This window comes from Falco punctatus, assembly GCF_963210335.1.
Source record: "Falco punctatus genome assembly, chromosome: 8".
NCBI classification, from domain to species: Eukaryota; Metazoa; Chordata; class Aves; order Falconiformes; family Falconidae; genus Falco; species Falco punctatus.
In genome coordinates this window covers 19,325,083-19,352,260 of record NC_137588.1, presented here as the reverse complement: position 1 = coordinate 19,352,260, position 27,178 = coordinate 19,325,083, and the positions used below count along the sequence as shown (strand labels likewise).

The 27,178-nt window shown below is 42.2% G+C and overlaps 1 protein-coding gene across 5 annotated transcripts in view; it reads right to left on the bottom strand.

Annotated features, from left to right (window-relative positions):
* Nucleotides 1-26,851, bottom strand: part of CHN1 (chimerin 1) — a 102,679-nt gene extending 75,828 nt beyond the window's left edge. The window contains exons 1-4 of one of the 5 annotated variants that reach the window (XM_080400543.1): nt 26,503-26,578; nt 26,174-26,292; nt 4,198-4,236; nt 101-156 (exon numbers count right to left, since the gene is read on the bottom strand). In XM_080400543.1, the coding sequence (XP_080256669.1) occupies nt 101-156; nt 4,198-4,236; nt 26,174-26,276 (198 nt within the window). In that variant the 5' untranslated portion in view covers nt 26,277-26,292; nt 26,503-26,578. Of the gene's footprint in view, nt 1-100; nt 157-4,197; nt 4,237-14,741; nt 25,638-25,664; nt 25,702-26,173; nt 26,293-26,502 lie in introns of those variants that run through there. The other 4 variants (XM_080400544.1, XM_080400546.1, XM_080400545.1 and 1 more) reach the window with 4 other exon arrangements.
* Between the last annotated feature and the right edge of the window lie 327 nt (nt 26,852-27,178).

Genomic DNA, 27,178 nt, shown 5'->3' with positions numbered 1-27,178 from the left:
TACTTACTCTAATCACAGCATGAAATGCTTGGGTTGGACACCACACAGTATAGACTTGGAATTACTGGACTCTATAGAACTGAATCTTTACAATACCCACCTCACGAGTGCAGGTTATCCTTCTAGGATGGGGAGCTTCCTGTTGCAATTGATACACTGGGAGAAGGCAGAAGTTAAATTCTGATTAATACAGAAGCATTGTATAAGTCAGGCATTTTAACATTAACATTGCTGTTCAAATAAAGAAGGCTTTCTGCAAGATTTAGTTCAAGTATACATATATCAAGGTCTCAAAAATTACTTACAAGTGGTCAGAAAAAAGAATGTTGCTACCCAAATTAGGATTATTTATTGTCTTTACAATTAATTGATCATGTACTATGGAGTAACTAGGTGAGACCAGTCAAGTTTCTATCAAGCAGATCAGAAAAGGAATCATAATAAATGCAAATTAAATGTTATTATATGTCAAATCAGGCTGCTGACACACTTTCTTCAGTAAGCAGATAGAGTCCCATCCTATTATGCTGGATCCACACTCAGTCACCTGAAATATGCCAAGACTTTACAAGAACCATTCAGAAACTTTGCAGAATCAAACCCTCTGTTTTTGACACTGCTCAGTGATGACCCTTCTGAACAAAGAGCAAAATGTCCTTTGCATTTGCAGATCTAAAGACATCAGGGAGTTGAGTAGCAGAGTAAAACAGTTAAAGCCCAAATAATGATATACACTTACTAGTATCTTCCCTCCCCCTTTTTTTCTTTTTTTTAAAAATAAGCCTCATCAAGCCAGAATAAATCTTAGGAGCCAGTTGTAAATTTAATGGTACTAATGCACAGGCTTTCTAATATAATACCAAAGGAGTGACTTTCGACTTCTATCCCAGTAAGAGTTTGGTTTGGCAAGTCACCTTCAAAATGAGGCTGTCAACGCTAAGTTAGCACTTGAACAGTACTCTAGAGCTGATCAAACAGACATTTGGAATGGTAATCTTTTAAAATTCAATTATGTTTCAATCATTAGTACTAACACCAAGGTCTAATAACATGTGCTGTCACCTTCTTAGGCAATAAGACCATGCATTGATTTAACCAATAGGATTTGACTTCATTACACTTCTCATTTGATTGTGAGTCTTTTCCACTGACAAATGCTGTACTTATGTGTGAAGTTACATGGGAATGGAGAAAATGGCAAGATGCCCAATGATACAGCAATCATAAGATAAACTGGAAAAATGCACTCCCTTTGTTCCAAATGAAAAAAACCAATGTTTTTTCATGACATTACTAAAATCAGTCCTTACCATCCTGTATTGTAAAAACCCCAACTTTTGCAAGTAATGAAGAACAGCACACTAGTATATAAAACACTAATTTTCATTTCAAGCATAGCATGGCCATTTATTTTTCTAGCACACAGGTTTCCTAGCTTCTGTTGTAAAAGTCATATTTGATGGCACTGGGCCTTGACCATATCTAATTCGGAGAACTGTAGAGTGAAGTTTAAAGGAAAAAAAATAAAACTCACAGAGCAAATAAGGATTTCTCTGAATTTCACAGAAAAGCAGTGGAGACTCACAGTCAGTATGCTCTGCAGAAATCAGCTAAAAACCGAGAACTGTTTCCCACCTTACTTCAAGCCAGGCTGAAAAGATTTTCTGGAAGGAAATTCTTCTTCTCAAAAGGCAGTACCTTTCTCCACTTCCAGTCAGAAACACAGCAGGTAGACCAGTTAACTTATAACAGAATGCCTATTCCTCCTCCTCCTCTAACTGATGTATGCAATTCAAACTGTTCAATACCAGTTTACATGCTGTAATTATTGCCAGGGAAGTCAAACAAGACATTCTTTTTCATCCATCATGAGACAGAAACATAATCAAACCCCTTGACTCTGCACTTAGTTCTGAACCATGGGAAGAATTCACCATGGCAAACCATGATGGTGTAGGAGAGTGCATACACATTCCGACTTGCCCAAACCTTCACCTCCTGGCAAGCTGCCAAAAGATTTGGTATTAGAGGAGTGGAACTCCCTGTTATAAATTATGGCATGGAATAAACCAAAGAGGCAGAGTTCCCCAAGTTCTCAGAAGGTACAGAGCTGTGATTCATTGTTAATGCTTACAACAGGAAGCAAAATACACAGATCTCAGTAACGAAAATGTATTGCAGTGATGACTACTGATGTTAACACCAAGGAGCAAACTGTCTCAGTTTTATCTTTCAGCCCTCTGCTGCAAGAAAAACACTTGTTCAAATCATCCTGTTTGCAAATTCTCTAATATTAAGCGGCTGACTTGGCATATGACAAACTACTGGTATAACAAATGATGATTCAAAAGACCCTGACAGGCTTTGCCACCAGATTCACAAACAGACCAAGGTCTCAGCTGTCTCAATTACAGGACAGCAATTGCATATGTTGGCAATTATTAAAAACTGTTCAAAGTCATCTGATGAAAACACTCAAGCTGGACAGATTACAAATCTTCAGTCTTTTTTTAGACATTGTCTTTCTATTTTCTTTAATTAACATAAATGTATTTTAAGAGACCCTGACATTCCTAGACTGTTAAGGCGTACACAGTTTTGCCAACACCTGTAATTTTTACTACGATTTTCACAGTATCTTACTATTTTCTTTCAGCCTAAGCAGTTTGAAATGTCTGATGAGACATGTTCTCATTTACAGAAGTCACCTGATGTTCATTTGGACAGAAGATCTGATCACTTTAACAACTCAAAAGCTGGAAACCAAACCCAAACAAGAAGGCTGATTTATGAGTTTTAAGGCCTAACTGTGATTTTTGAATGCATCAGGTTGGCAATGGCAGGGACAGAACAGAAACAACTGACCTCTGTGAGCCATTAACAGAAGACTGGCCCAGGTGACAGAAGAGGTGGTTTTGTAATGCTTGTTTAATTCTACTACATATATTTTAGCTGACAAAAATACTTTGTTCTGTTTTCTTAAATTTACTCTCTTTCTAACCCTGCTTTTCACTAAGCCTTTAAGACCAACTCAAAATCTCCCAAAAGACTGAAAAGAATCTCCCACTGCAGGATTTAAACCTTTTTGAAATAACTACATTTTCTCAGGTGCTACATCTTCCCAATCTTTAGCGAACAACATTTTCATCATGTGATATGTTGCTTGAGCAAATCCCTTTAGCCAGCCTGAAGACACCAAGTTTGGGAATATATACAAAAGAAAATGCAAATATTAAGTCTGATGTCTCTAAACTGTTAAGTGTGTTAAACACACAAACATTCTTGCTTTCAAAATCTGCTTTTAAGAGAAGACTCTTCTTTCTTGCTGTGCCTCCTCAAGTCTCAAAATATCTTGCACCTTAACCTTTCTGTCTACAAAGAACGAGAATTTAGAGGTGAGACACTGTGGGAGCTATAATGCTTTGCTACAGTGCCATTTGCCTTGTGTTCTCTTCAATTTCCCTGAACCTCCAGCAGCACTACCAAACAACAGGCCATCCCTTTACATGGATTTGTTTTGTTTTGTTAATTAGGAATGAAAACCAGCAAGCTGCAAAGTTCCCAAGGGAGTGGCACTCTAATCTGTGGGCAACACATCCAGCCTACTGCCCTGTGCACCTGACTAAGGCAGCCTGCAAGGCCGGCTTCCTCTCAGCTAGGGCACACATGTGGAAGAGCTGCAGAGCCCAGGCGAGCAGCTGGTAGGAAACTGGGCCCTTCTAGTCAGGGCTCCAAAAATTTGTTACGCCAGGCCAAACTAATGTTCTCATTTTACTACATCAGCAAATTCTGGGGGAAAAACTATTTATTTTGAGTTTTTCAAACCATCTCATGTCTCAGCTCTAGTGATACAAGGTACTAGAGCAGAGGACCCCTAAAAGTTTGTAAGGATACCAACTTTAAGGTATGAATGGGGTTTATATAAGCCCTGGTCTAGGCAGGCAAAGCAATATAAGCCAGACCCACACAGAAGCGGGACCACTTATGTTAGTAAGGTGCAGAAATGTACTCCTCCAAATAATCAGCATCCACTTGTCCTTTAAGATAAACAATTGCACCTATGTCTAAAAAAACCCTTGATGCTTCTTAAACTCACATTTTCATCAAAAAAAACCCGAGTCTCTTAAAGCACCCAGCTGAAACTTTTTCAGCTCTGACTTGGAAAAAAACCCCAAACAAATCCATTGAGATACTTACAGTAAGATTTCCAAACAGGTGGTCTGTATTCATCAGTATCTGAAAGAAAAATGACAAATCTTAATGTTGTGTAGGAATGTTTTAATGTAGATATTACCCTGCAGAAGCACTTGCAGATTTATTGAGATAAATATTGCATGTAGATATAACCCTGCAGAAGCACTTGCAGATTTATTGAGATAAATATTGCACCTAGGTTCTAAAATTATTTTTTACTCTCAGAGTACAGAATATATAGAAGAACCTGTTAAAAGTTCCCCCTTTTTACTTAAACTGAAAATATGAAAAGGTATTGTCTTTATCTAGCTAGAATAAAAACTATAGAAATACATTTGCAAAATGGCAAACATGCAGATCAGAAGCTGAAATACTGGTGGGGGCGTGCATATTATTTACTATGGATATATCCATAAGTAACCTTTTAAATTCTACCAGAAATACTTTTTTAATCTCAATTTGTATTCCCATAAATCAGTTTTTATCCAATTTATTCCTGCCATTAGCTTTTTCCTCTTCTGAAGGGAAATTAACAACTCCTAAAATAAAATCAGAGCATGTAAGTACTATGAAATATTTTGAAAAAAAGGAGGTTTTCTTTCATACTGAGTCAAGCTCTACTTGGAAGCTGTCAGTATGTATTAAAAGTACCAGCATACTTCCAATTCCAACTTTTAATTCTCAAATAACACTAAAAAGAAAAAAAGCCCAATGTTTTCTAAGTTCTGTCACCCTTATGATTTGCTGACAACTGACCTGACAACCTGAGCTCAGGGCTCTGTTGCAAACTTCGTCTCTGATCCACTGTTTTTACCACTCTGACCAGCTTTAGCATTGGTGCTACAGGTTACTGAGGTTTTCTGCAAGATGCTGTGCTTATCTGCCTTGGAGCTGGTGGGAGTTGCTCAGTGCTCATTACACCACAGGGTCACAAATTGAGACAACCATTCAGCCAGGCAGCCAGCCTTACTGTTTGAAGCCTCTTCTCACTGCAGCATTCATTTCTGAGCTCCGTTTGCAATTGTCTGCTCAGTGGAACTACCTGCTGCGTCCAACAAACCCTTAATTTCTAGGTTTTATTATAGGTTACGTAAAGATCAAGCAACCTGGGAACTTGTTGCTTGAATTTTGGCCTGAGTGGTATCTCCACCTGAGAGTCCTTAAGGCCTCCAAAACTGCGCCTGAAGCTGGGAAAGGATTTTGCTTTGCCTCCCCTTAGGAAAATTTGCTATAGTTCATCTCTCCCACCTACAGTCATGTCAAAATATCTCTAAATTAGAGCTTAGTGGAGTAAGATATTTTCCAGTTTAATTGGCCCAGACTGGCCCAGACCCTCCCCAGACCCACCCAGCATACTCTCTGCCCTGCCTGAGCTATCATTTTGCTCAATTTTTAACCCTGCACTTTAGTGCTACACAGGAAGAGGGTGCAGTCCTTACAGACTACCTTGGTGGCAGTGGGGTTTATACATACAATTTATTATGACTTTATTATTAAGGCGGCACTTGGTCAAACTGCCATCCCCCAGAATATGATGGATTTCGATCTTTGCAAGGTCCTGCAGATGTGCTACCACATCCTAGGGATCAGCCAGAGCACCTCGAACCTACACAGAGACCTTCAGTGGCCCGCACTGTACTACAGCAGGGAAAGAAAATCAGCAGCAACAGATGCAGCCATAGTTATTTGTTCCTACTTTGATACATTTAATTAAGGCAGTGCAAGTCAATTCATTCCAGAAGCATTGTAACATGATCCCTTTGCACTGCAACGTCGCATGGAAAAGGGGCAAAACTTGCAAGTAAAAATAATGGGGTTAGTCCCAGAAGGCAACTCTTAGCCCACTAGCGGAATTTTCTTTTGCTATAGTCTGTTTGTTGGCAATATATCCACCAGTTGAATTTACAAATAAATAATTTAAGTAAAGGACAACACACTATATTTGTAAAATACGAGCTGACTGTTATGAAAATACAAGTATCTTGGCAGTCTAAGCTATACTTGCTCACACTCAAGCCATATAATTGTTACAACTAAGGGCAGCATGATTATAAAACTGAAAAGCAACAATACTTGTGCCAAACAAAAAACCCCAAACCTTGTTAAAGTCAGGCAAGAACAGCAGTAACTTTCATACAACAAACATTTAACATTCAGAAATTGGAAGGAATGATTTATGTTATGCAGCTGTGCACAAGGATTTTGTTAGAAAACCTGTCGGTGAGCTTTATTGCCTTTACAGTGTGAGAACACCCTCCGGCCATCCCACATGCGGTAATGAAAAAACAAAAGGTCATTTCTATTGTAATTTTTTTTTAAAAAAAGTTATCTGATATAAAATATTGTAGCAGCAAGTACAGCACAGTAACAATGAAGCAGAAGGTCTACAGTGTTTGTTTCTGTGCAAGAATGTTTCTATTATTAAACCACCCCACTGAACAAAGGAAAAAACCAGAATCAACACAGACATCAGGCCGGTCTGTAAGTTACCTGTTTTTAAAGATTAATTGATGTGGTCCCATTTAACACATCGTCAGTTTTTTGAAATGTGTTATTAGGAAAAAGGCTTGATTTTCAGATAGTGCAAGCTTTCATGAACAGCATCTCCAATTAGGCATCCAAAGCACCCGAAAAGCACTTTAAGGCATGATAAAAAAACCCAGAGAAAATGCATACATTTTCTCACTAACGCTGCACCACTTTCTAATTAACGCCATAAACTCTACGCTGTCAGTTCTCAGATTTTTCTATAGCTCCCATCAGCACAGTATCTCAGCTCTGCTAAATGTTTCCATGATAAAATAAAATCGTTTTCTACAAGCTGTGCATCGTGTTTTATCTTAACTGTATTTTCTGCCTTAAGTGAGATGCAATTCAGCTTAAAGCTGCTCCTCTCCAAAGGTCTACAGCAGAAAACATGAATGCATAAACTGATGCTACCAGCTCTGCCCAGATGTGATCCTGCCAGCACTAGTAAGACTTTTGTCAGCATGAGGGCACATTCATCAGCAAGGACATTTTAGATCAGACACACTGTCCACATACATAAATTGCAATTTCAAACTGAGACCAGTTTCAAGCTGACAGATACTGGTGCCGAATAGTCTTCCTAACCTTTAAAAGTGAAAACATTTGATCATTTCCCATTATCCCAAGTAATGACAGGTGGTGGGTTTTTTAATTCTTCAGAGTTTTGTTCCGATTAGAAGGATATATGTATAAGATTTTGTTTTTACATAATATAATGGGACGACTTAAAATTCTCTACCCTGAATCCCTACCGATATCTAATAATTTTCCAGCCTGGAATAGGTCAGAAAAGAAACGGCTGTCTGCCCAAAATCTGTACTTTCAAGCTTCTAAATAGACCTGTCATAGTATAAATATGTATGTGTAAAGAAAAGAGTAAGAATATCTTAAAGTGATACATCACTTGAAATCCCACTGGGACTCAAAGCTATATGCAAGGTTAGGGGATGGGGGAAACAATGCTGCAGGACACATGAAAATACACATTAACAGTCCTTTACCCCATAGAATCAGTTTTTGCTCTTGAACCCATAGCAAAATCAAACTTGTCTTTGAAGCAAGCATCTTATCACAGACCTGTATCAGCTAGCACCTCTAGTTCAGGCATGGACCTACATATCTTTACATACCCTATGTGACAGGTTTGCCAGCCCATGTCCCTCTCTCTCCCCAATGGACAAGGACAGGGATGATCCCTAACTATTAAAGAATTCTCAGCACTTTCCTGCCACTATCTTCTTTCCTCCCAAACACACTCTGCTCCTCTCTTTTCCAGGACTTTGCCTTCCCCCAGCCTTAGCAATCTTCATCTGCACACAAGACCTCCCCCCTCATCTTGAGCAATACTTCGGTTTGCTCCCCACTGCTGTCCTGCTAGGACCCACCTACCCAGCCCACTCTATCTGCTCAGCTTCTTATTCTCAAGCCATCTCATCTCTACTCAAGGCTTCCTTGAAATCTGCCTAAACACAGAGAAAACAGAGGCAGCAATGCCCAGAACAGCACAACAGGCAACTTCTGGCAACAGCCCCTTTACAGGCAGAAATGTCACAGTGGGGCAGGAGCGCTGCTTTCTTGGCTCGGTGTGCCCTCCTTTAAGCACACTAATGGGGGGGGGGGGGGGGGCGGAGAAAGGAAACTATGCATCTTGGGCATGAAACATGTGCAATTAAGAAGTGAAAAGCACTGAGTGATTGTCAGAAATACACCCTTGCACAGAAAAGAGCTTCTGCCAATAGACAATCACACAGCCATTTAGAAGTTCATATACAGACACAAATGCTGGGACAGCATCTCAGATTTTTCCATAAACACAAATGTGACTAATTATGACAATACAATGTAGCATTTTACTTGGTTATTTTCCTTCTTTCTTACCCACTTCCATTTTATCCCTCATATAAATCTGGACAACTGTAGTACTTTCAGAGCGTACATTTTAACTGCAGATTTAAACTGTTACTATTGCCTCAAACTGTTTAGACTGCTTGGCTCCGCGTATTCCTTTTACAGAAAGAATAGAAATATTTACCTCTGCTTGGAATGGTTCTTTCTTTCTCCCCACTGAAGATCAGCCAGCTCTATGGTACAGCAGCAGCAGCGTAACTACGTATGGTAACCCCATAGAGCAAATTAGGGCATACTGTGAGGTTTCCTGTAGAGAATTCAGTTTTATTTTTCTTTTACTGTACGTCATTCCCTGCAGCACGGTGATCTGTAACATCATGCTGGAGATTAGTTTAACACTGTCTGGGAGGAAATAATGGAGTGGACACAGCACATCTTGCCCCAGACTTTGATTTGATTTGGCAATATCCCTGTTGAATACAGGTGAGGCCTCAGGTAGTGAACCTTGTGGAAGTGGCCAGTTCTTAACCATGTGGACCAAACATCAACATAATCAGGAGAAGAAAATCTAATTTCATGGGTTTTGAACGGATCTAGGACCAAAAAATGGTGTGTGTCATAAATATGAAAAGATGCAATAAAGTATAAAACATTCTTCTGTAAGCCACGGCCTAGGCACTAACCAGTAAGCATTAGCATGTGGTTTAAGAGACTAATCTTGCTTTGTTTGGCAGCAGCATGTGTCAAAATTTAACTCATGGAGAGATACATGACAAGCAGACGTGGCCGTTTGTTGACCCATACAACAGACTCCTTTTTGTGCCTAAAAAACAACCGCCAGAAAATTCCTCCTCAGCCTCAGAATCTCTCTTATTAGCACCTTCTCTAAGCCCAAAGGATGCATATAAAAAAATCTTTCAACTTACAGAAACAAAGCTATAATTTATTTGCTGGTGAGATTCTCAAACCACAAAACCATCACAACAGAAAATGACATTTCATCTCTGTTTTTCAGAGTACAAGCGCCATCAGCATTTCAGTAACTAAGCTCAAGCTAGCACAAAATGTTTTAAGTAGCAGCCAAGCAGGCCCTAGCAGTTAGGGCTTTTATGCACTCCAACCAAAATAAAACTCAAACAGCATTAAGGTAATTAAAGGATGAATGCAGCCACTGCCCTAGGCAGCAGCAGTAAAGCAGATGGGCTACAACACCATGGTTTCAAGGTAAATATGAGAAGCTGATCGCCGGCTGTGGCAGCACCCAGCAGCACTGGAAGCGTTTTGCAGAAGCCCGTGCACAGCCAGCAGCAAGAGCTGGGGAAGGCGATAGCAGGCACCTTCTGGAGAGGGAGCAGCAGGGCCGAGAGTGCAGAGAACAGACAGAATATCCCTGTATATTCTGTGTGTACTCAAGAAGGAAAGGCACACACCAAAGGTCCTTTAGCATTCCTAGATGAGACCTTGGGATCCACCTTTTTTCCCCACAAAGCCTCTTTCAATCCCTCTGCTACACCTGCCCTCACATGGGGTTCTGTGGAAACCAACCCATCCCTACCCTGGCAAGCAGGGTACCACCAACACTGCTGCCAAAGCCTGCAGAGAAGTTCATCTCAGACGTGCTCGGTAAACAAGAGGGAAAGCTGCGGTCAACCTTTATTGCCTTGCATGAAATGTTTTCTTAGGAACAAACACTTCTTCAGTATTCGGGTCCTGCACATGAATATAAAAATGGAAATGATTCTCTTTGCCCTTCCATAGCACAGGGGTAACAAATTATTTCTCACACGGGCTTACAGCACACTTCTAAGAGATGTTAGGCAACTTTTTGGTATGGTCCCTTTCTCTTAAATAAAAACTATTATTAATTTGCAGAAAATGTTGAGGTTTAAAAATGACTGAATAAATAATCCAAAAGTAATGTTGCTCTACTAGTCCCTAAAACCAAAGAAATTAATGACAAGAACTTGATGCACACATGTCCTGGGCCCATACGGAAAACGTGTAGGTTTCACAACTGGGGCATCACAAAACTTCCCTTGTTTATGGGAAGATCTCCGCAGGGCTAAGAACACTCCAGGCAGTGAGCACCACATTTTCTCCCAATTCCTGAATATAAAATATACTGTATGACACTCAGCAACAATGACTGATATTTCTAGACTGTTATTCCATCTTTGATGCTACTTTAATGTTATCCTTGGCATGTGATTTCCTTTGAATTAAGACAAGAAAGTAAACTTTTAGACATGTTAAGGCTCTTCCTCAGGCAGGCAGACACCATTACTGTAAAGAGCTTCAGTGCAAAAGCTTCCAGATAAACCACCATCTATTTTCTCCACCTTCTCCAGGTGGAGAAAAGATGCCAGACAGGCACCTGCTTTAGCATGCAGGCAGATGTAAGAGCTTGGCACGTGTCCTGGCTGCGTGTGGACAGCTAACCCTCCCCACGGAGGATCCCCTGCTCTGAGCCCACTGTGCTGCCAACACAGCCCACCCTGGTGGGGATCTGGAGTGGGGGAGCTGTTAAGTGTTAAACTAAAGCCCAGTCTGATCACAGAAACAAATGGCCTCTAGGTTCAGAAAGGAGCTATCACCAGCTTACATGGTTTGCCTCCTGCCAGGGGATGGCAACTTGCAGGCACCCTGCTCAACCACACCCAAGTGTTTTCAGGTTAGCCCTGGTGAAGCTGGCACAGGAGGAAGTCGTTTCACCACTGAAGCCATCCATCCACAGGGATGTCCCCAGGCCCATGGGCAGAAGGGACAGTCACCAGTGACAACTCTCCTTATGCAAAGTTTTATTCCTTTGCCTTGACCTTTGGCACAAGTAGCTATACTCTTAAAGCCCATAAAATCCCATGCACGTGGTCAGCTTTGGACTTTTAAAATTAAACTGTTTGCGTTATTTAAGGAAGACCACAGCTGAGTGTATTTTCTTCATATTTTCAAAAGTCATTCCCACCTGGGAGGAGAACAAGAGTACAATACAATCTAAGGGAAAGAGACAAATGGGTGAAAACAGGCATCAATAACAAAAGCATCCCTTTGGCTGCAAGATGGCACTACATCACACACACCGTGCCCCAGGAACTTTTTAATGGGACAAAACTTACTTTTCTCTGCTCTTTCATCCTCACGTGTTTTTGCCTTTACCACTCCAGACAAGTACAATTAGGTTTCTAATTAATACCGGAGTAAAAATGATTAAGAGAAAGCTAGTGTGAATGATGCTACAGAAAGCTACAAGGGCTACTGCCATTTCTGTGACATGACCAAGTGAGAGACACAGAAGCACTCTCAGCAAAAGTGAAGGGGTTTAAAGAAGGGCATGCTCTGAATAATTGCATCTTGAGGGGGGAAAAAAGATCACACTACCGTCCTGGTTTCTATAAATGTCTGACCTGGCAGCAATAAATTCTGTGGGAATGCTTCTAATGGGGTTGAATGAGACACCCACTGAAACCAGCTAGAGTTCAATGCCTTTTATTAGCAGGTCTGTTATTACTGCCTCTTTATGAATGATGGGAAAATCTTAATGAGTAATATTTTGCCTATCACAGGCACTGCTGCCTTTACATGAACTCATCTTGTAAGTGATTAGACCAGTTTGCAAATGTTCTGTTTCTAGATTTTCCTTTAACCAATGCAAGGGAAGAAAGCACTCATTTTTCCTCCTCTTCGCCAGATAAGCAGTGGCATATGACTATATGAGTGATGACAAATAAATATTTTTTAAATCCTCCATAACAAAAAAATTAAAATGCATTTTTCATTTTAAGCTGGAATTTTCATATATGCAATGATAACAAGCAAAACACAGCTGTTGTCCTTTTTCTCTTGCCTGCAGTTTAATGGAGGGGTAGGAAATACCCCTCCCATGAAAGCACAGTTAGCTCACTGTTCAAGAAAAGTTTCAAAACCTCTAAAATTATTTCTTACTGTTGCTACAAGCATAAAAATTTAGACCTCAGAGAGGTAAAAAGATGACAAGTGCCACCTTGTGGGCATTGAACAAAGACAGAATTTAATGCTACTTCCCATTTCCAGCAGGGTACCTCAGCCTCCAGACAACAGGCTGCAGCCAATTTTCAGCATTTCTAGGGACACCATCTCTTCATCTTGAGAAAAGACAGACACGATGGGAACTGCTACCTGACATGGCTCTGCAGGCTAGCTGTAGGTACAACAGAGTCAGGCCACCAGCTATTTGTAGCCCTCTGATTTACATTGCTACAGGAGTTATGGTAGCTCTACAGACTTAGAGGTATCCTGGAATGTCTGGTTTACACAGTAAACAACTTCCAACTGAAAATGTCAAAAATCAAAAATGCCTCTTTAATTTATCTATTTCAAAGAAAACCAGCCTGTCAATTATTTTTTTTTTAAACTCACTGTGGCAAAACTGACTGCCTGGCTGAGGCCCCAAAGTGCTAGATCAATGAGTTAGGCAGTATTGTATTCTCCCCCTAAGGGCTATTTGAAAGGTCTTCTGCAAACTAATTTTGCAAGTTCAAAACTGATAGAAATATGCCTTTATTGGATGAATCACATCTTTTATATTTGACAGATAATTTGTCCAAGTATCTTCTATCAGTACAGTAAAGCCTTGGAGGAATTCAGAATAACATCAGGCAACACAAGCCTGAACACTGTAATCAAACTTCCCTGATTTAAATGCAGACCGGTTTTTATTGGAGAAAATATTTTGATCACGGTCAGTGAAATCTGCTTGGCAGCCAGGAGAAATACCTGCCAAGGCTATTGCTCTTACACTGCTCTCATTTCAACCATGGCGAGGGATAATATAGGAGCAAACATTTACCCCTCGATGTTTCCTTTCCTATTTTTTCTTTCCACAAATCCTTCTTTGTCTTCTGTTTTAAAAGTCTGCCTGCACAAAGACTGAGCTCATTTCCCATCACTTGTTTTACTTCTTCCAAATTAATAATACCAACAAGGGCACATCAGTTTTAATGTAACTTTAAGCCAGTGACAACTGTTATAGCCACAGCCGCAAGGCATTCACAAAAATACATTTTTGTCTTGACTCCTCTAATGTATCCAACAGGGAATATTGATTGGAACTGGATTACACAAATGTTCTGAGCAGTCACCCTAATAACAAAAAAGAACAGTATCATATGGCATAAAGGTGTCTTCTAGCTGTAAATTAATCCCTTTCCCTGAATAAGAAGTCTGTCTAGTCAAGGTTGAGCAGAAGAGACCCTAAATAAAGGATGAGTTTTCAGGCATGTTTGAAATGCAACCTCTCTATCCATTGCATAGTGCCCTAAATTGCTGAACGGGGAGGCGTGTTTTATCACCATTCACTTGGTTGCTTTTAATTTTTTTTTCCACACACAGCACTGAGATAATGAACTTATGTTCACTTTCTGTCATTAAAATCCACTTTTAAATAGAGCATTGTGGTTTTACCAAAAGCTGAACCACAAAAGAGCACAACATTTACCCTTCCACCTTATACATCGGTAAAAATCTGCTGAGAACTTGTCCTCCCTTGCATTTTAGACCAAGATAGCTGCTGTGCACTCATTAGCCTTCTGAAGGAAAAACAAAACAAAACAAACCCACCCATGAGCAGCTCAGGCAAAAAACAGAGTCACCTGGAGAAAATTAAGAGCAGATCTGATTTCTGACTGCTGTTATAACTGGCCTCAAGATGGACTCACATGTTCCAAAGCACATCTCCCTCTCTGTCAGATGGTCTAATAGAAGCTGTTGCCTTTCCTTCCCCCAAACTTGACCAATTTAAATTCTCAGACCATCAGAGTTATAACAAACCTATTACGATACTTATTACAAACAGATTTTTCATTTTCTTAAACAGTCGTCAATAATACACACCATTGCTCATGCAAAAATATGGCTTGTATTTACGTCCATATTTCCAGAACAGATGCAATATACATCAACACTCATGGCTGGAAGGAGGACAGACTACCAAGTACCCTTGCCAGGAACCATGATCGTTGTACAGTGTCATGAAGGAAACTCCTAAAAACATTATTGGCAGTGTCAGGGAAAGGGAAATGAACACAACATGGTGGGATGCCTTTTCTTGAATTGGAATTAAGATTTTACACCAAAAGTAATTTTGCAGTTGCTGCGAGCTTTTCCCCAGTCTGAAAGCTGCAAGTGTCATTCCTTACCTCTTCCTGTTCTCCTACAAAACATCCAAGAGGCCTCCAACGGCACAAGGTAGGATGTTCCAGGTAGAAAAGCGGAAAACTTCACATTCCTTTTTGGCAATTCCATGGCTCAATATTACAAGTGCAGTCAGATAACTACAGCAAAAGGTATTTACCAATCAGCCTCACCCAGTTTACAGCATTCAATCCATCTTTTTCATAACTCTCTTCCTCCTCAGCAAGTTCACCTGCTGCACTAGGCAGGAACAAGGAAAAGGAGAATGAGCAGGTGTGAGGTCCAGTCCGTGGAGAAGTTGTGCTCTGGGTCCTCTTTTGCGCCACCCAATGCAAAGTGGGGCTGGAACAGCAGCCAAACAATCATCTTGAATGTAGTTTAGCAGCTCTGCAAGCACAGGTTTTCTGCATGGGCCCCCAGTTTGTCCTGTTTCCTCTGCGTTTGGGTGGATGAAAGCAGAGCAGTGGAGCTGGGAACAGGCTGCTGAAAGGAGAGCTGAGCTCAAAGGTTTATCGCCGCCCAGAGGGAACAGGAGAGCTGTCTGGAAAGCTCAATATGATCAATGCTCAGAGATAACCTCCAAGTCCTTTTCTGGGCAACTCCATACGTTTCTTTCCCCCTCAAGAAAATTAATTCAGATGGTTTTCTTGTCTCTGTTTTGAAGTTCTTCCTCCTTCTTTCCACTAATTAGAAGAAAGACAAATAGCTCTGCAAATAATGGAAATGTGGGTTTATTACCTCTCACTTTATCGTGGCACCATGTTAAACAGGAGGTTTTCAACAATTATCAGCTGCATTTCTGGAGATGCATCCTTACTGAAACTGAGATCCCATGGGACTGTCCACAAGTGAAAAACAGACTTTGTCCTAAAGAACAAGATGCCTCAACAGAAAATAGGAACAGTTGCTGGTGAAAGAAGCAGAAGTCCACGTAGATGAGATCACCCTACAGCTCAAAGATCAGTATCTCTATTCCCAAGTCTCCCTAACTCAATAAACCCCCAGCCAGCATTGCCTCTCTAGGTAACAGCTCTTTTGGTGTCTTTAGCTCCACTTTGGCTTTATAAAAAGAACCCTATCATGGCAATTGGCAGCATGGGAAAACAAATACAGACACTCCCAGAATGCTGCTAGCAATTGTCAGAGACAATTGAGAAATACAAAGGATTTCTGTACAGAAATAAGGGCAAATGCTAATACAGCTCTGAGACACAGCAAACCCTGTCTGTGTCTTCCATGGCTGCTCTTGCGCAGCAACGGGAGAAGAAAGATGCCTTCCAAAAAAGGCAGAGTCTTTATATTTAAGAGTCATGACTAACAGAAGAGCTACCCCATCAACAAAGCATTTAAGAAGCAGAAAAAAGCTCTTCCTGCTTCTCACAGACCTTTCTACGAAGTGGAAAAAAATGCCAACAAGCTTAGCAGCTGAGTTAGCCAGTGTGAGCTCTCCCTTAGACTCACTAATCTCAGAGGCTTTTTAGAGGCATCCCTGCGAGTTACCAACCCAGGAGCACAGCATAACCTGTCCCACCCCAGGGCTCACCATGCTTCAGGACAGCAGCGACACAGGGGCTACATTTCACCTCCTGCAAACTCTGAACCTGCAGAAGAGCTAGTTAGGACAAAATTATCATCTTGCTTTGGTCTGACATGGTTGGAGGTGCATCTGAGAGTCAAGGATATCTTCTTAACACAGTGCACTTTCAATAAAAGCTAAGGAGTAAGAGATGCTCCACTCAGTTACTGATGAACCTGCTGGTCTGCCATTGAGGAGGGGCAGACAGGGATGCTGTGACCACAGCTTGGTTTGACATGATGTGGAATGGGCAGATATGCAGTGCAGCCAGAAGCTCCCCAAAAACCACAATAAAGCAAATAGCACAGCCATACGCATATGAACTCACCGTTGGAAACACTCTGTGATGTTACCTCCTCCTCTTCTGTTTTTAGGATGGTAATTTTCCTTCACATACTTGCAAATATTTACTTTGTTATGTACAAACTCAATAAAAAAGTACCTGACGTAATACCTTTACCACGTAAACTCTGGTATTGAAATAATATGCAAAAGTTTCTGAACGTTTTCTCACCAGAAGAATCACTATTTTATTTTGAAATACTTCTCTGCTTCTATTAAACCAGTGAAGATTTTTTCAACACTGTCAAGTCCCACTTATAAATATACTGTTTGAAAAAACCTGAAAAGGAAATCAGTACAATTAACTGCTGTGTCAAAATCATGCTTTCTTTATTGGAAGATACACCTGTGTGTGCATGTTTAGCCAGTAAGGCAGAGGTGAGAAAGAACTATATCCTGTTTGGGGGTTTTCTGGGGTTTGTTATTGGTTTTGGTTTGGGTTTTTTTTGGGGGGGTGGCGTGTGTGTTTCTGTTGGTTTGGGTTTTTTGTTGTTTTGTGTTTTAATGAAAAATGATCCAAGACTGCACTGAAGCATTGTGTCAGATTCATATGGAAACCATAAAGTGCAAATAAAAAAGTATCGAAGACTCGCCCTACCAAATAATTATCAGCAACTTTTATAGTCTGCTCTGGATTGTATATGTATCAGATACTAATTCAGTATTGAGGAGACTGACTTGTACCCAGCCAATGTGACAGCAAGGTACTACACTAAAGCACTGGGTTTGCTTTTCAGAACTGTACTATTACTCCATTTTTCAGTGTCCCCCATTTATTCTGCATGAGGAATAATTCGATACCTTCTTCTCTACTGCTGCAGCAGTACTCAAAGGCTTTAGTACATGCTGCTCTATCATGCTTGCTATATAATTTAAATGGTTGCAGTTGTGGCTCTGCTAGCCATGGTAGCAGACCACCATGCAGTGGGCAACAAAATTCCAGTATTTAGGAAATATTGTTTTACCTTTACTTCTGGAGTAGGAATTTCCCACAAGCAAGCTGTTCCAGGACATTCAGTTTCTGATCAAGGTCAGAAACAATGTTTTTATTTCAGCTTCTTAAATGGCAAGGCTGCCTATAAGCAGCTGCTCTTGCAACAAAGGAAGCAGGAAGGAGATGGAGAGGAGGAGTGCAGCAGAGAGGGAACTACCACTTCCCATCAGCATCAGGAACATCCAGCCCTAACCACGTGATGTATTCAACAGTGTCAGATCCTGTCATCTGCACCAAAAATGGATGTGACTGGGCTTCTTCACAGAGATGACCAAGACCAAAAGTGCAGCAAGGTCCAGCTTGTAACTACAACAGTGGTCCGCAACCTGGGGATACAGTTTTCCTAATACATTCTTCCAGGAGACTAAGATTTAGTCATGTGAAAAAACAGACCACATTCTATCAGCAATAAACAAAATTTTTAACCAAAAGCCAACCACCCCTGACAGTTTCTCTATGATGCTTATCACAGAACTGCTAACAAAGTCACAAAAAAAAAAAAAAAAAAATCTGGGGACAAATGTATCAAAATATACCATGGAAATCAGACTCCCACAAGAATAAACAGGATTTTATGAACACATTTTCCAGTAACTGAAATCACTTCAGGAACATCACGTTTTTCATTCAGACAGAAGATGAATATTTTGAGTGCTGGAAATGTCATATGTCAATCAGCTTTCTCACATTCACAGGGCTGTTGCACACGCAGTAGATACTGCTGGCTTCCCAGCTGGGTGTGATCAATGCCTTTCCCCCTGACTAGAACCAGGACATTGACCCACTAACCCACTGTACAGCTAAACCCGTGAAGAACTGCAGGAACTCTTCTCAGCATCTTCTTGGGTCTGGCTAGCGAGGGTGCTTGAGGCCCAGATGCCATGAAATTATGAAGTCCTAGCTGTATTGTTAAATGCTTCAGAAGACCAAATAGCTCAGTGATTTTAAATTACACTTTTCCTTGTTTCAAGACTGAATCAAAAAAAAGCAAAATCTAGAGGGTTTTTTATTTTCTGCCATCATTTATGAAGACATACAAGGCAGATACAATCCACCCCACTGAAATGACAACTAGGACACTTCATGTTTTTACAAGGAAGCAGGAAGCATCTCATATTCTGTTAATAACTACAAAAGAGCCCCTGAGGCAGGTCCTGGCTCTGTTTTATTCCATTCTGTCTGAAGACACGTTAGTGCAGAACCGAACGATCTCTGTCCACAAGGTGGAGCAGCTAAATAGCCTGAGATGCAGCTCCTAAGACCCAGTTTCAGAAAAAGGAGAAAGCCTTGTCTAACAATGCATTGCTGGCTGACTGTTACACTGCGAGAGAAGTCACCTATGCCTGCCTGCACCCTTGGAGCATCCCGATTAACGTGCTTTCATTTGGCAAAAATAACACAGTCTTCCAAAAGGCTTGTACTAGGTTTATGCCTTGAGTTTACTGATTAAAGTAGTATCTAACTCATAACTACAGTGCTGCCACTGTATGTAAACACATTCTTGACACTAAGACATGCTTTCTATCACATGGAAATCTTCTAGTACATCTAAAAAAACAGTTAAGAACTCTTGGAGAGAGTTAGTAACAGAATAAAGTCCCCAAACCCAACAAGGCAGAAAGGATCAGATGAGTCAAAAACAAATAGAAGAAAACCCAGATTTAGGCCTGAAACATCAGTCCTTAGCTGATGTGAAACGTGCATCACCAAAGCTTGAGAACGCTTCCTGGATCCTCAGATCCAGAGTGTATTTCACTTCACATTCCATTGGATGAGGGATGAGATTCTGTACTATGCAGACTGACTCTACTTCATAGTGGGTCACTCGATGCCAAGGAGGAAAGGGATGCATTTTTTCAATGGTGTGCCTGAGCTGACGATCTCGCGAGAGGAACTTCTTGGCGAAAATTCCAAAACCTCATCTTAATTCATTACTTGTACAAACAATTGGACCTGGCCTTTCCATCTTCAGCAACAATTGTCAAACCTCAGATTTCTTAAGACTCTTATACAATATACAAAATTAATAGAAAACACAATTTTATGCCAGCCACTGCATGAAGCAGACTTCTAAATGCTAAGCTGAGAAGCCATGGCTGAAGTTATTTCATCCTCATTTCTAAGTTTTCAAATCACTTCCCTGGTGTTGTGATCAGTTAACAGCAATTGACTAGTTAATAGATGCATCTCCTTTTCCCAGATCCTATGCAGGTTTTCCTTCTGGGTTTTTTTTTTTTCTTTCTTTTTCTTGAGATTGGACTGCCAGCAAAACCTTTTCACAGTTGCTCTCTTTATTTGCTTCATTAGGTTCTATAAATTAGGTAAGGTTAGCATAGCACCTGGAAGAAAATAATCTTATCATTCTCAGCACCTGGACACTTTGCCTCCCAGACACATGAATGGAAGACGGAAGATCTAGTTTCTCTCTCACATGGCTTCCATTTTTAAGAAATCACCTTCATTTTTACATCTTGCTAAAAAAAACCTCAAACATTGTACTAATGTCCCTAAATTATTTTGTGTAATTAGACTATTTGAAGTTCCTATTGTGGGTAGATGTTGAATGCTTAAATCTTCTTGAAAATTAGCCTGTATCACTCAGTACTGAATGAAACCCAAGTATTTTAAGGAAGGGCTAAGCACTTCAAGAATACCTACTGCAACTGGGTTGGAAAAGATCACTCTGAATTCACTGCTTTACTGTTGAAAAAGATCTAGCATAGGCAGTGCAATGTGGGGTATGTATTCACTATTAAAATAGCTTCAAGAGCGTAAGATGAGCAATTAAATTCTTTACGCTTTTTTTTTTTATTTTTGGCCTAGAAGCATCAGCGGTGGGTACCATTCCTACAGCACTCCACATTTATGTTCCCTGTAGCAACAAAAGCCCTACTATAAATGCTCCAATTCCATGAACACTTCCATTACCTACTTCAGTTAAGGAATAGATTCAAAGAACACCCTTCTGGCACAGACTGACTCTTACAGGGTTACAAGGGCTCTGCCAGTAAACTTTTACTGTCACAGCTAGCCACAAGTTTTAAGCATAGTTCAGGGCCACATATAAAGACACACAGAACAACTTGAATTGTAGGCGATCTGCTTACTCCGTCTTCTTAGGAGGCTCTGCACATCACACAAGAAATAAGCTGAATAATTTCTAAGTATTTCCTATCTTGCAGAGAATCCACGGGCATTACCTGTTGAAAGCCATTTTTAAAGGAACATTTACTTTCTATATACCTGTGACTAAGCTAACCAAGCACTCAAAAAATTTAAAAGCCTTCCCTAAGCAAGCAAAACATTTATTTAGAGAACAATTAATTAATTTAATTTCTTTCTAAGGCTGTCACATTAGAAAATATGTGCTTGTACCAACATAAGCATATCCTACCTTTCAAAGCAGCCATGAGACAGTAAGTACAGTTTGCATGGAGCACAGTAATCACAGATGCATAGGACTTAAAATAGTAATTTGTTAATTAGCATTTCAAGTATGGAAGAACTTACTTCAAAAGGTTTGCTTCATACTGATAGTAGTAAATAGATTCATAGAAAATTACTTCTGTACAGTATGACACCAGAGCTCACAGCTGTGGAAATGAATTCTGTTAAGTGGGCAAATTAATATTTGCATGCACTTTCAATATATGGACACCTGAAATGGAAGTATAATTGGTTTCTTTGTCCCTACCCTTCCTGCCTGTATTGCTTGTTTCTTTCCATCTGATATTTTCCCTATAAATTTCTTTTAAAACTGCCCTTGTTCATCATCTCCTTAAATAACCCTATCTGTCATGCTGACTACAGCTCTGTCTCTAATCCCATTCATCTGTACCCACTCATCAGAGTGCAAGCACTTCAAAGATTAAAAGAGAATTGCTTCACTTCTCATCCCTTAACCAATATTCAGGAGGGTGAGTTCTTATCCATTGGCAGGCTCTAGGCAAGAAAGCAAGAGCATGAATAACTAATGACAAATATGTCCGTGAAGATCTCTCCTGGCCGTTTTGAAAAGTCTTCCTTTGTTCACACCAGAGAGTTGATAAGCAAACAAATGAACAGAAAGGGAATTCATAAAACTTAAAGACAACTCACAGGCACTAAAATGTAACATAAAACTATTTTTTCTTTCAAAGTATAAAGCTGACTTTCTTTAAACATGTCTCAGGACATTCAAAGACACAAGCAAACAGCAGTAGCGATGGGATAACTTAACACTTCCTTTTTCCTCTGCATTGTTTGTTATCTTTCCCATACTTGAGTCATCCAAGTGGAATTACAGCACACACCTCAGCCATGTCACCGCAAGATCTCACAGCTTAGGGTATTAACAGATGGGTTCTAGGAAGTCTAGCCATAGAAACGTTATGATTGCTCTTCCTGTCTCTCTGAAGCTGCTACGCCTCACAGGGATTCAGCGGAGCAGAACCTGTGGGTATCCTTCAGCTCCTTCCCTGCTAAAAGGCAAGTGGTGTCAGCCCAGTTCCACAAAGGCTGGGTATGAAGCCACTGGACTTTGTGCTGAAATGGCAGAGGACAGTGGTTAATATGCCATTCCAGCTGCTGCAGAAAGCAGGAAGAAATGGTTAGAAAGAAAAAGGAGGCTACATCTGTAATCACCATAAGCTTTTGTAAGGGAATGTGAATCTGCTGTAGGACAAAAAACAGCACTAGAATTGGATGTCTGCTCAAGTTCCAGACATTTACACACACTGGGTGTGAAAGTTGGCACTGTTTTGTGAACAAAGACACTTTCAAAATCCCCATCAACTCTTGGTAGGCAATTCACCAATATAAAATTTATCACATCTATTATTTGCAACAAACAACAGGATCACAACAGGATCAGGCAGCTTCCCCCCACATGCACACTTCTCGGATCACTTTTTCAATACTAACTGTCTTTCAGCCTTCTGCTGATGCAGTCCTAGTACAAGATCGAAGTGCTTGGCCACTAGAACACAAACTCAACATACTGCCGAAACCCTACTTCTACGGGTACCACAAAAATCTGTGTCACATGTGGGTGACCACCTATGGTCACAACAGGCCATTTCTGCCACCGTAACTTTGTTATGAACCCTGTTGGGGCAACACTTCTGCCTGAAGTAGCCAACATGGTCGATAGGTAACAGCTAAAACTTCCATGCTTTCCCATCTCTGATTGCTTCCAACAGGGGCAGCTCCCCCTCTCCATCTCTGTGGAGCCGATCACCTCCTCTCCCCCATAACCCACACCACACACAGACTCATCAGATGTACAACTGTGTTGTGGGAATATGGGCAGCTCCCTGTCACCTTCCATACAACCAACAGTCAGCATAGGATACTTTGGAACGTCCTGATTAGGAGCATATGACAAGATGAAGAGAAAAATTTTGAAATAACTAAGGCTGAGAAAGTGAAGAGTGTTAACATTTCCCTCCTTTGTGCTTTGATGTTGCATCATAATCTGAACAATAAGATGTAACTGAAAATGAGTAAGAAGTCAGGAGACACATATAGTCCAAGGGTAACAGCCTTTTTTTTTGCATAAAAATGATGCTGATACACCAGAAGTTTGTTGGGTTTTTTTTCCCAACCAACTTTCCAAAGAGTCTCAAGGTGCCCCCTCAAAGGTGCAAACTGCATTTAGTGCTCCAGCAGCTACATGGTGCTGCTCTGAGGACAGCAGCAAAGCGCAACTTCCAACAGGAACAGGAAAATCCCAACCACTCTTCTGCCAAGTAGAAAAAATAAGGCATCCTTGACCTCTCAACTACCTGATAACTACAAGTCCATTTTATTCCAGAATCCACAACGTCACTCCACCCCCTTTCAGTACAATCTTTGGACTATGCACCAAAATAGCCATAAAACAGTATCAAGAGCATGGAGAAAGCATGTTATGACACTTCCCATCCCTCTCCTCTCTCTTGCTGTGCTCACATCCATACACACATTAATTGAAAAGGACCCAGCAAACTTGGCAGATTTCCCCCCTCAAGCTGAAATGGCAATTTATCTCAAGTTTTATACACTTTGTAGCACATCCTATTAGAAGCAGCCCTAAAATGTGTGATATTTGGTTCACTGTGATATACCATTATGGGTTAGGAAAAAAAAAAATGCAATATTCAGCCTAGAAATTATGTGAATGAGCAGAAGCAAAGCAAACACCTCCCTCAGGATCAGTTTGCTCAGAACAGTTTTACTGGTACAAGATAAGTGTAAATTTAAATTAGTACAATTATAGGTGCTTAATCCCTCAAAGCAGATACATTAATTCAGACAGACTAATTCTGCCTTTCTCCAGATTTGCTGGTGTTGCTTTGGTAGGGGCTTACATTGAAACAAATTTAAAAATGCTCTTTTGTGAGTTATATTTTTAATGAGTTACTATGGGTCAGCTTTGGTGCAGTAACTCAATATGCGACTATCCAAAGGCAGCCAAAATTCAGGATAAAGCCTGAACACTCCTCAGGTTTAAACCAAGCATATTGTAGTCTGTCTTTGTTATATACTAAGAGACAAAGTGCGGCAAGCTACCTCAGCTCAGAGGACACATGGCAATACAGTAAGCTGTGCTAACTCAACCGTACGTTAATCACAATCTTATCTACAAACATATTGCACATTTTCTGCATTTACACAACTCCCACTTACACTCTTGCATTCGTAGTTTAAGACATACTGTAAAGATTTTATATTTATGAAAGGCACCACATTCATTTGTTGACACAGGTTAGCCTTATATGTTGCATTGTTTTATTGTCACTTTGTGCTTTCTTAAAAGGATGAAATCTTGAGGTTTTACCCTTGGCAAGATACTGTTTAAAACCTATGCACAGCAGGGTACCGCACTCTATCATCTCTGCTCATTATCTTTTACATGTATCAATGTCATTTCCTCTAACAACAGGTGTGATTGCACACAAAACCACCTAATTCAATTTACTTCGTAATGCAGATTTATATTAACAGAAAATGTCATTAAGTAGATAAAATACATGTGAATGAAAGAAGAATCACATAAGCTTAAAAAAACCCCAGGTTCCTGACTTTGGAGTACCACTTTATTTAAAAGCTGAAATTAAAACATTCTTAATTTTTGGAGCCAAAGATTGTAATGACACATTAACTACTCACCATGAGAAAAGTGTGTATTTTTAATAGCTTAAAACTTTGATTTTTGGTTAAGTGGTCCTTGAGCACCTGGGTAACCACCTATGCCTTTTCCTAACAAGCTGAAGTTACAAAGATATACAATGTAATATGCACAGGAGGCTATTTCACAAAGACAATCTGCCATTTGAGCACCCCATGTTGACTTGCAGGTCTAAGGTGAAGAGCTGGATGCCAGCCCTGCCACCGTCAACGTGCAGGGCCCCCCTACCTGCACCGGCTCCTCCAGAAGTCTGGGGGCTCACATGAACTCAATAACAAGATCAGGCCTATAATGACTGAGACAGTTTACTGCAATGTGAATTACAATTTACTACCTTTCGCATCCTGAAAAACTCAGTCAGGAAATACAAATTCAAGTGACAGCACCGTAGCTAAATCAAATACCGCATAGACGTTATCGACGGAGAACTATCTTGCAACACGTGCTAAACTTGTTTTTAGATGGGGCTTAATATGCCATAATAATATAGCAGGTGTCAAATTTTAAGAAAAGCCGTAAAACCATGTTTATTCTTTTAAGAAATTGTACCAGCCCAAGAATCACGAGATGAATGAAAGAGAGCAATTTGTTTACATGGGAAGTAAAATCCACAGTCTGAACACTATGAAAAGACTCCAAATCATCACTTAAACCTATTCGCTAGAAACCACTTCTGGTGCACAAGCCTCCTACCAGAAGGAACACCCCTGCTATCCTGTTTATTCTGTACCGATGTTAGCCATGCTAATTTCTGCTTTCTTTCGAGTTGTTGCATTTACCTACCTTTACTAGAAGCAGTCTGTTGCTTCCCCCCCTCCTCGCCCCCCACTGTAAAATTAAGCATATTAAGCATAAGCAAGCTTAACCCTCACTTAAGAGGCCCCGCATGTTCAACAGTTAAAACTCGAGTTTCCACACACCGGCTCCCCGCGCTGTCTCAGGCCGGGCACAGCCCGCTCCCGACCTCCCAAGCCGTCCTTCCACCAGCCCGTGCCGTTAAACACCGCCGCGGGAACGCGACAGACGGTCGCGGCCAACGCAGCCGGCACCCGGCGCACCCAGGGGCGCGGGGTCCCCGTCCGCCCGCCCGCGCCTCGGCCGCGCAGCTCCTCGGGCGACCGCGGGGCTGACTGAGGCGCCGCAACTTTTGTCGGCCCCCGCCCGCCGCGGCCGGCCGGCAGCCGGCTCCGCTCCGCGCCCGGCACCGGGGGCTGCCCGCGGGGCGCCCTGCGCTCCTCAGCCGCCCGGGGCGCGGGGCGGCGGGCCCCGGCCTGCGGCAGCCCTCCGGGCCGGCGCCCACGCCCAGGCGCTGCCGTGCGCAGACAATGGGGGCCGGCAGCCCCGCGCCCGCCGGGCTGAGGCGGCGGTTACTCACCGAACAAGGTCAGAGCCATCGCGGCGGCGGCGGGGCGGGCCCGGGGGGCGGCGGGGGCTGGCCGGGCGGCGCGGGGCTGGCATTGGCGCGGCAGCTCTCGCATCAGCGGCGGGGCGCGCCTGCAACACAAGTTGGGCGCGGGGCTGTCAGGGCGCCCCGCGGCACCGGCGGCCGCTGCCACTTGCTGCCGCGGGGCGGAGCGGGGCGGCCGCGGCCCGGGGCGGAGGGGAGGGGAGGGCAGGGCGCGGGGGGGGGACAGAGGACGGCGGACGGGGACGCGCGGCAGCGGCGGGGAGCTCCCCCCTCCCGCCCCCTCCGCCCGCGCTCACGCTGCGGCCCGCCGCCTCGGGGAGCCATCTTGCGCCGCCACACGACCCGCCTTCCTCCCGCCGCAGCCGCCGGGACGGTTCCCATGGCAACGCGGCCGGCCCGCCGCCCGCCGGGGCACAAAGGGAAGCGCCGTCCCCTCAGGCGGGGCGGCCGGCGGCGCCCCCTCGGCCGCGGCCCTGGTCCCCTCCCTCACACGGCTCGTCCCTCGGTCACCCGCCGGGGCCGTCCCGCACGACAGCCCTCCGCTGAGGAGACCCTGTGGGGAAAGCGGCCCCGGGGGGTACCGGGCTGCCCCGGCCCCGAGCGGGCTGTGCCCGGGGAGGGCCCAGCAGGGCCGGCCTGCGCCTCCTCAGCCTCGGCGGGGCTGTGCCTACCTGCTGCGCGGGAAGAACCAACGGTCTTGTGAGAAACATCGGCTTTTTTAAAGCAAGATGAAAATTTCCGCTAAAACGCCAGCGAGCGTGAAGAGAGCAAAACTGTGGAATTCTCAAGATGTTCTGGTGCGAGAAATGTCAGCCAGCCCGGCTGCCGGCATTTTTGCTGTCCAGGACTGTACATTTAGATCAAAAAGCATTTAATTGAAAAGTCAGCATCGTGCCTTTATAGTTTGCATTTTTAACCTGAAACCAGATATTTAAAACGGACGTTAACTGGTGCACGGCAGACCTTCCCCAG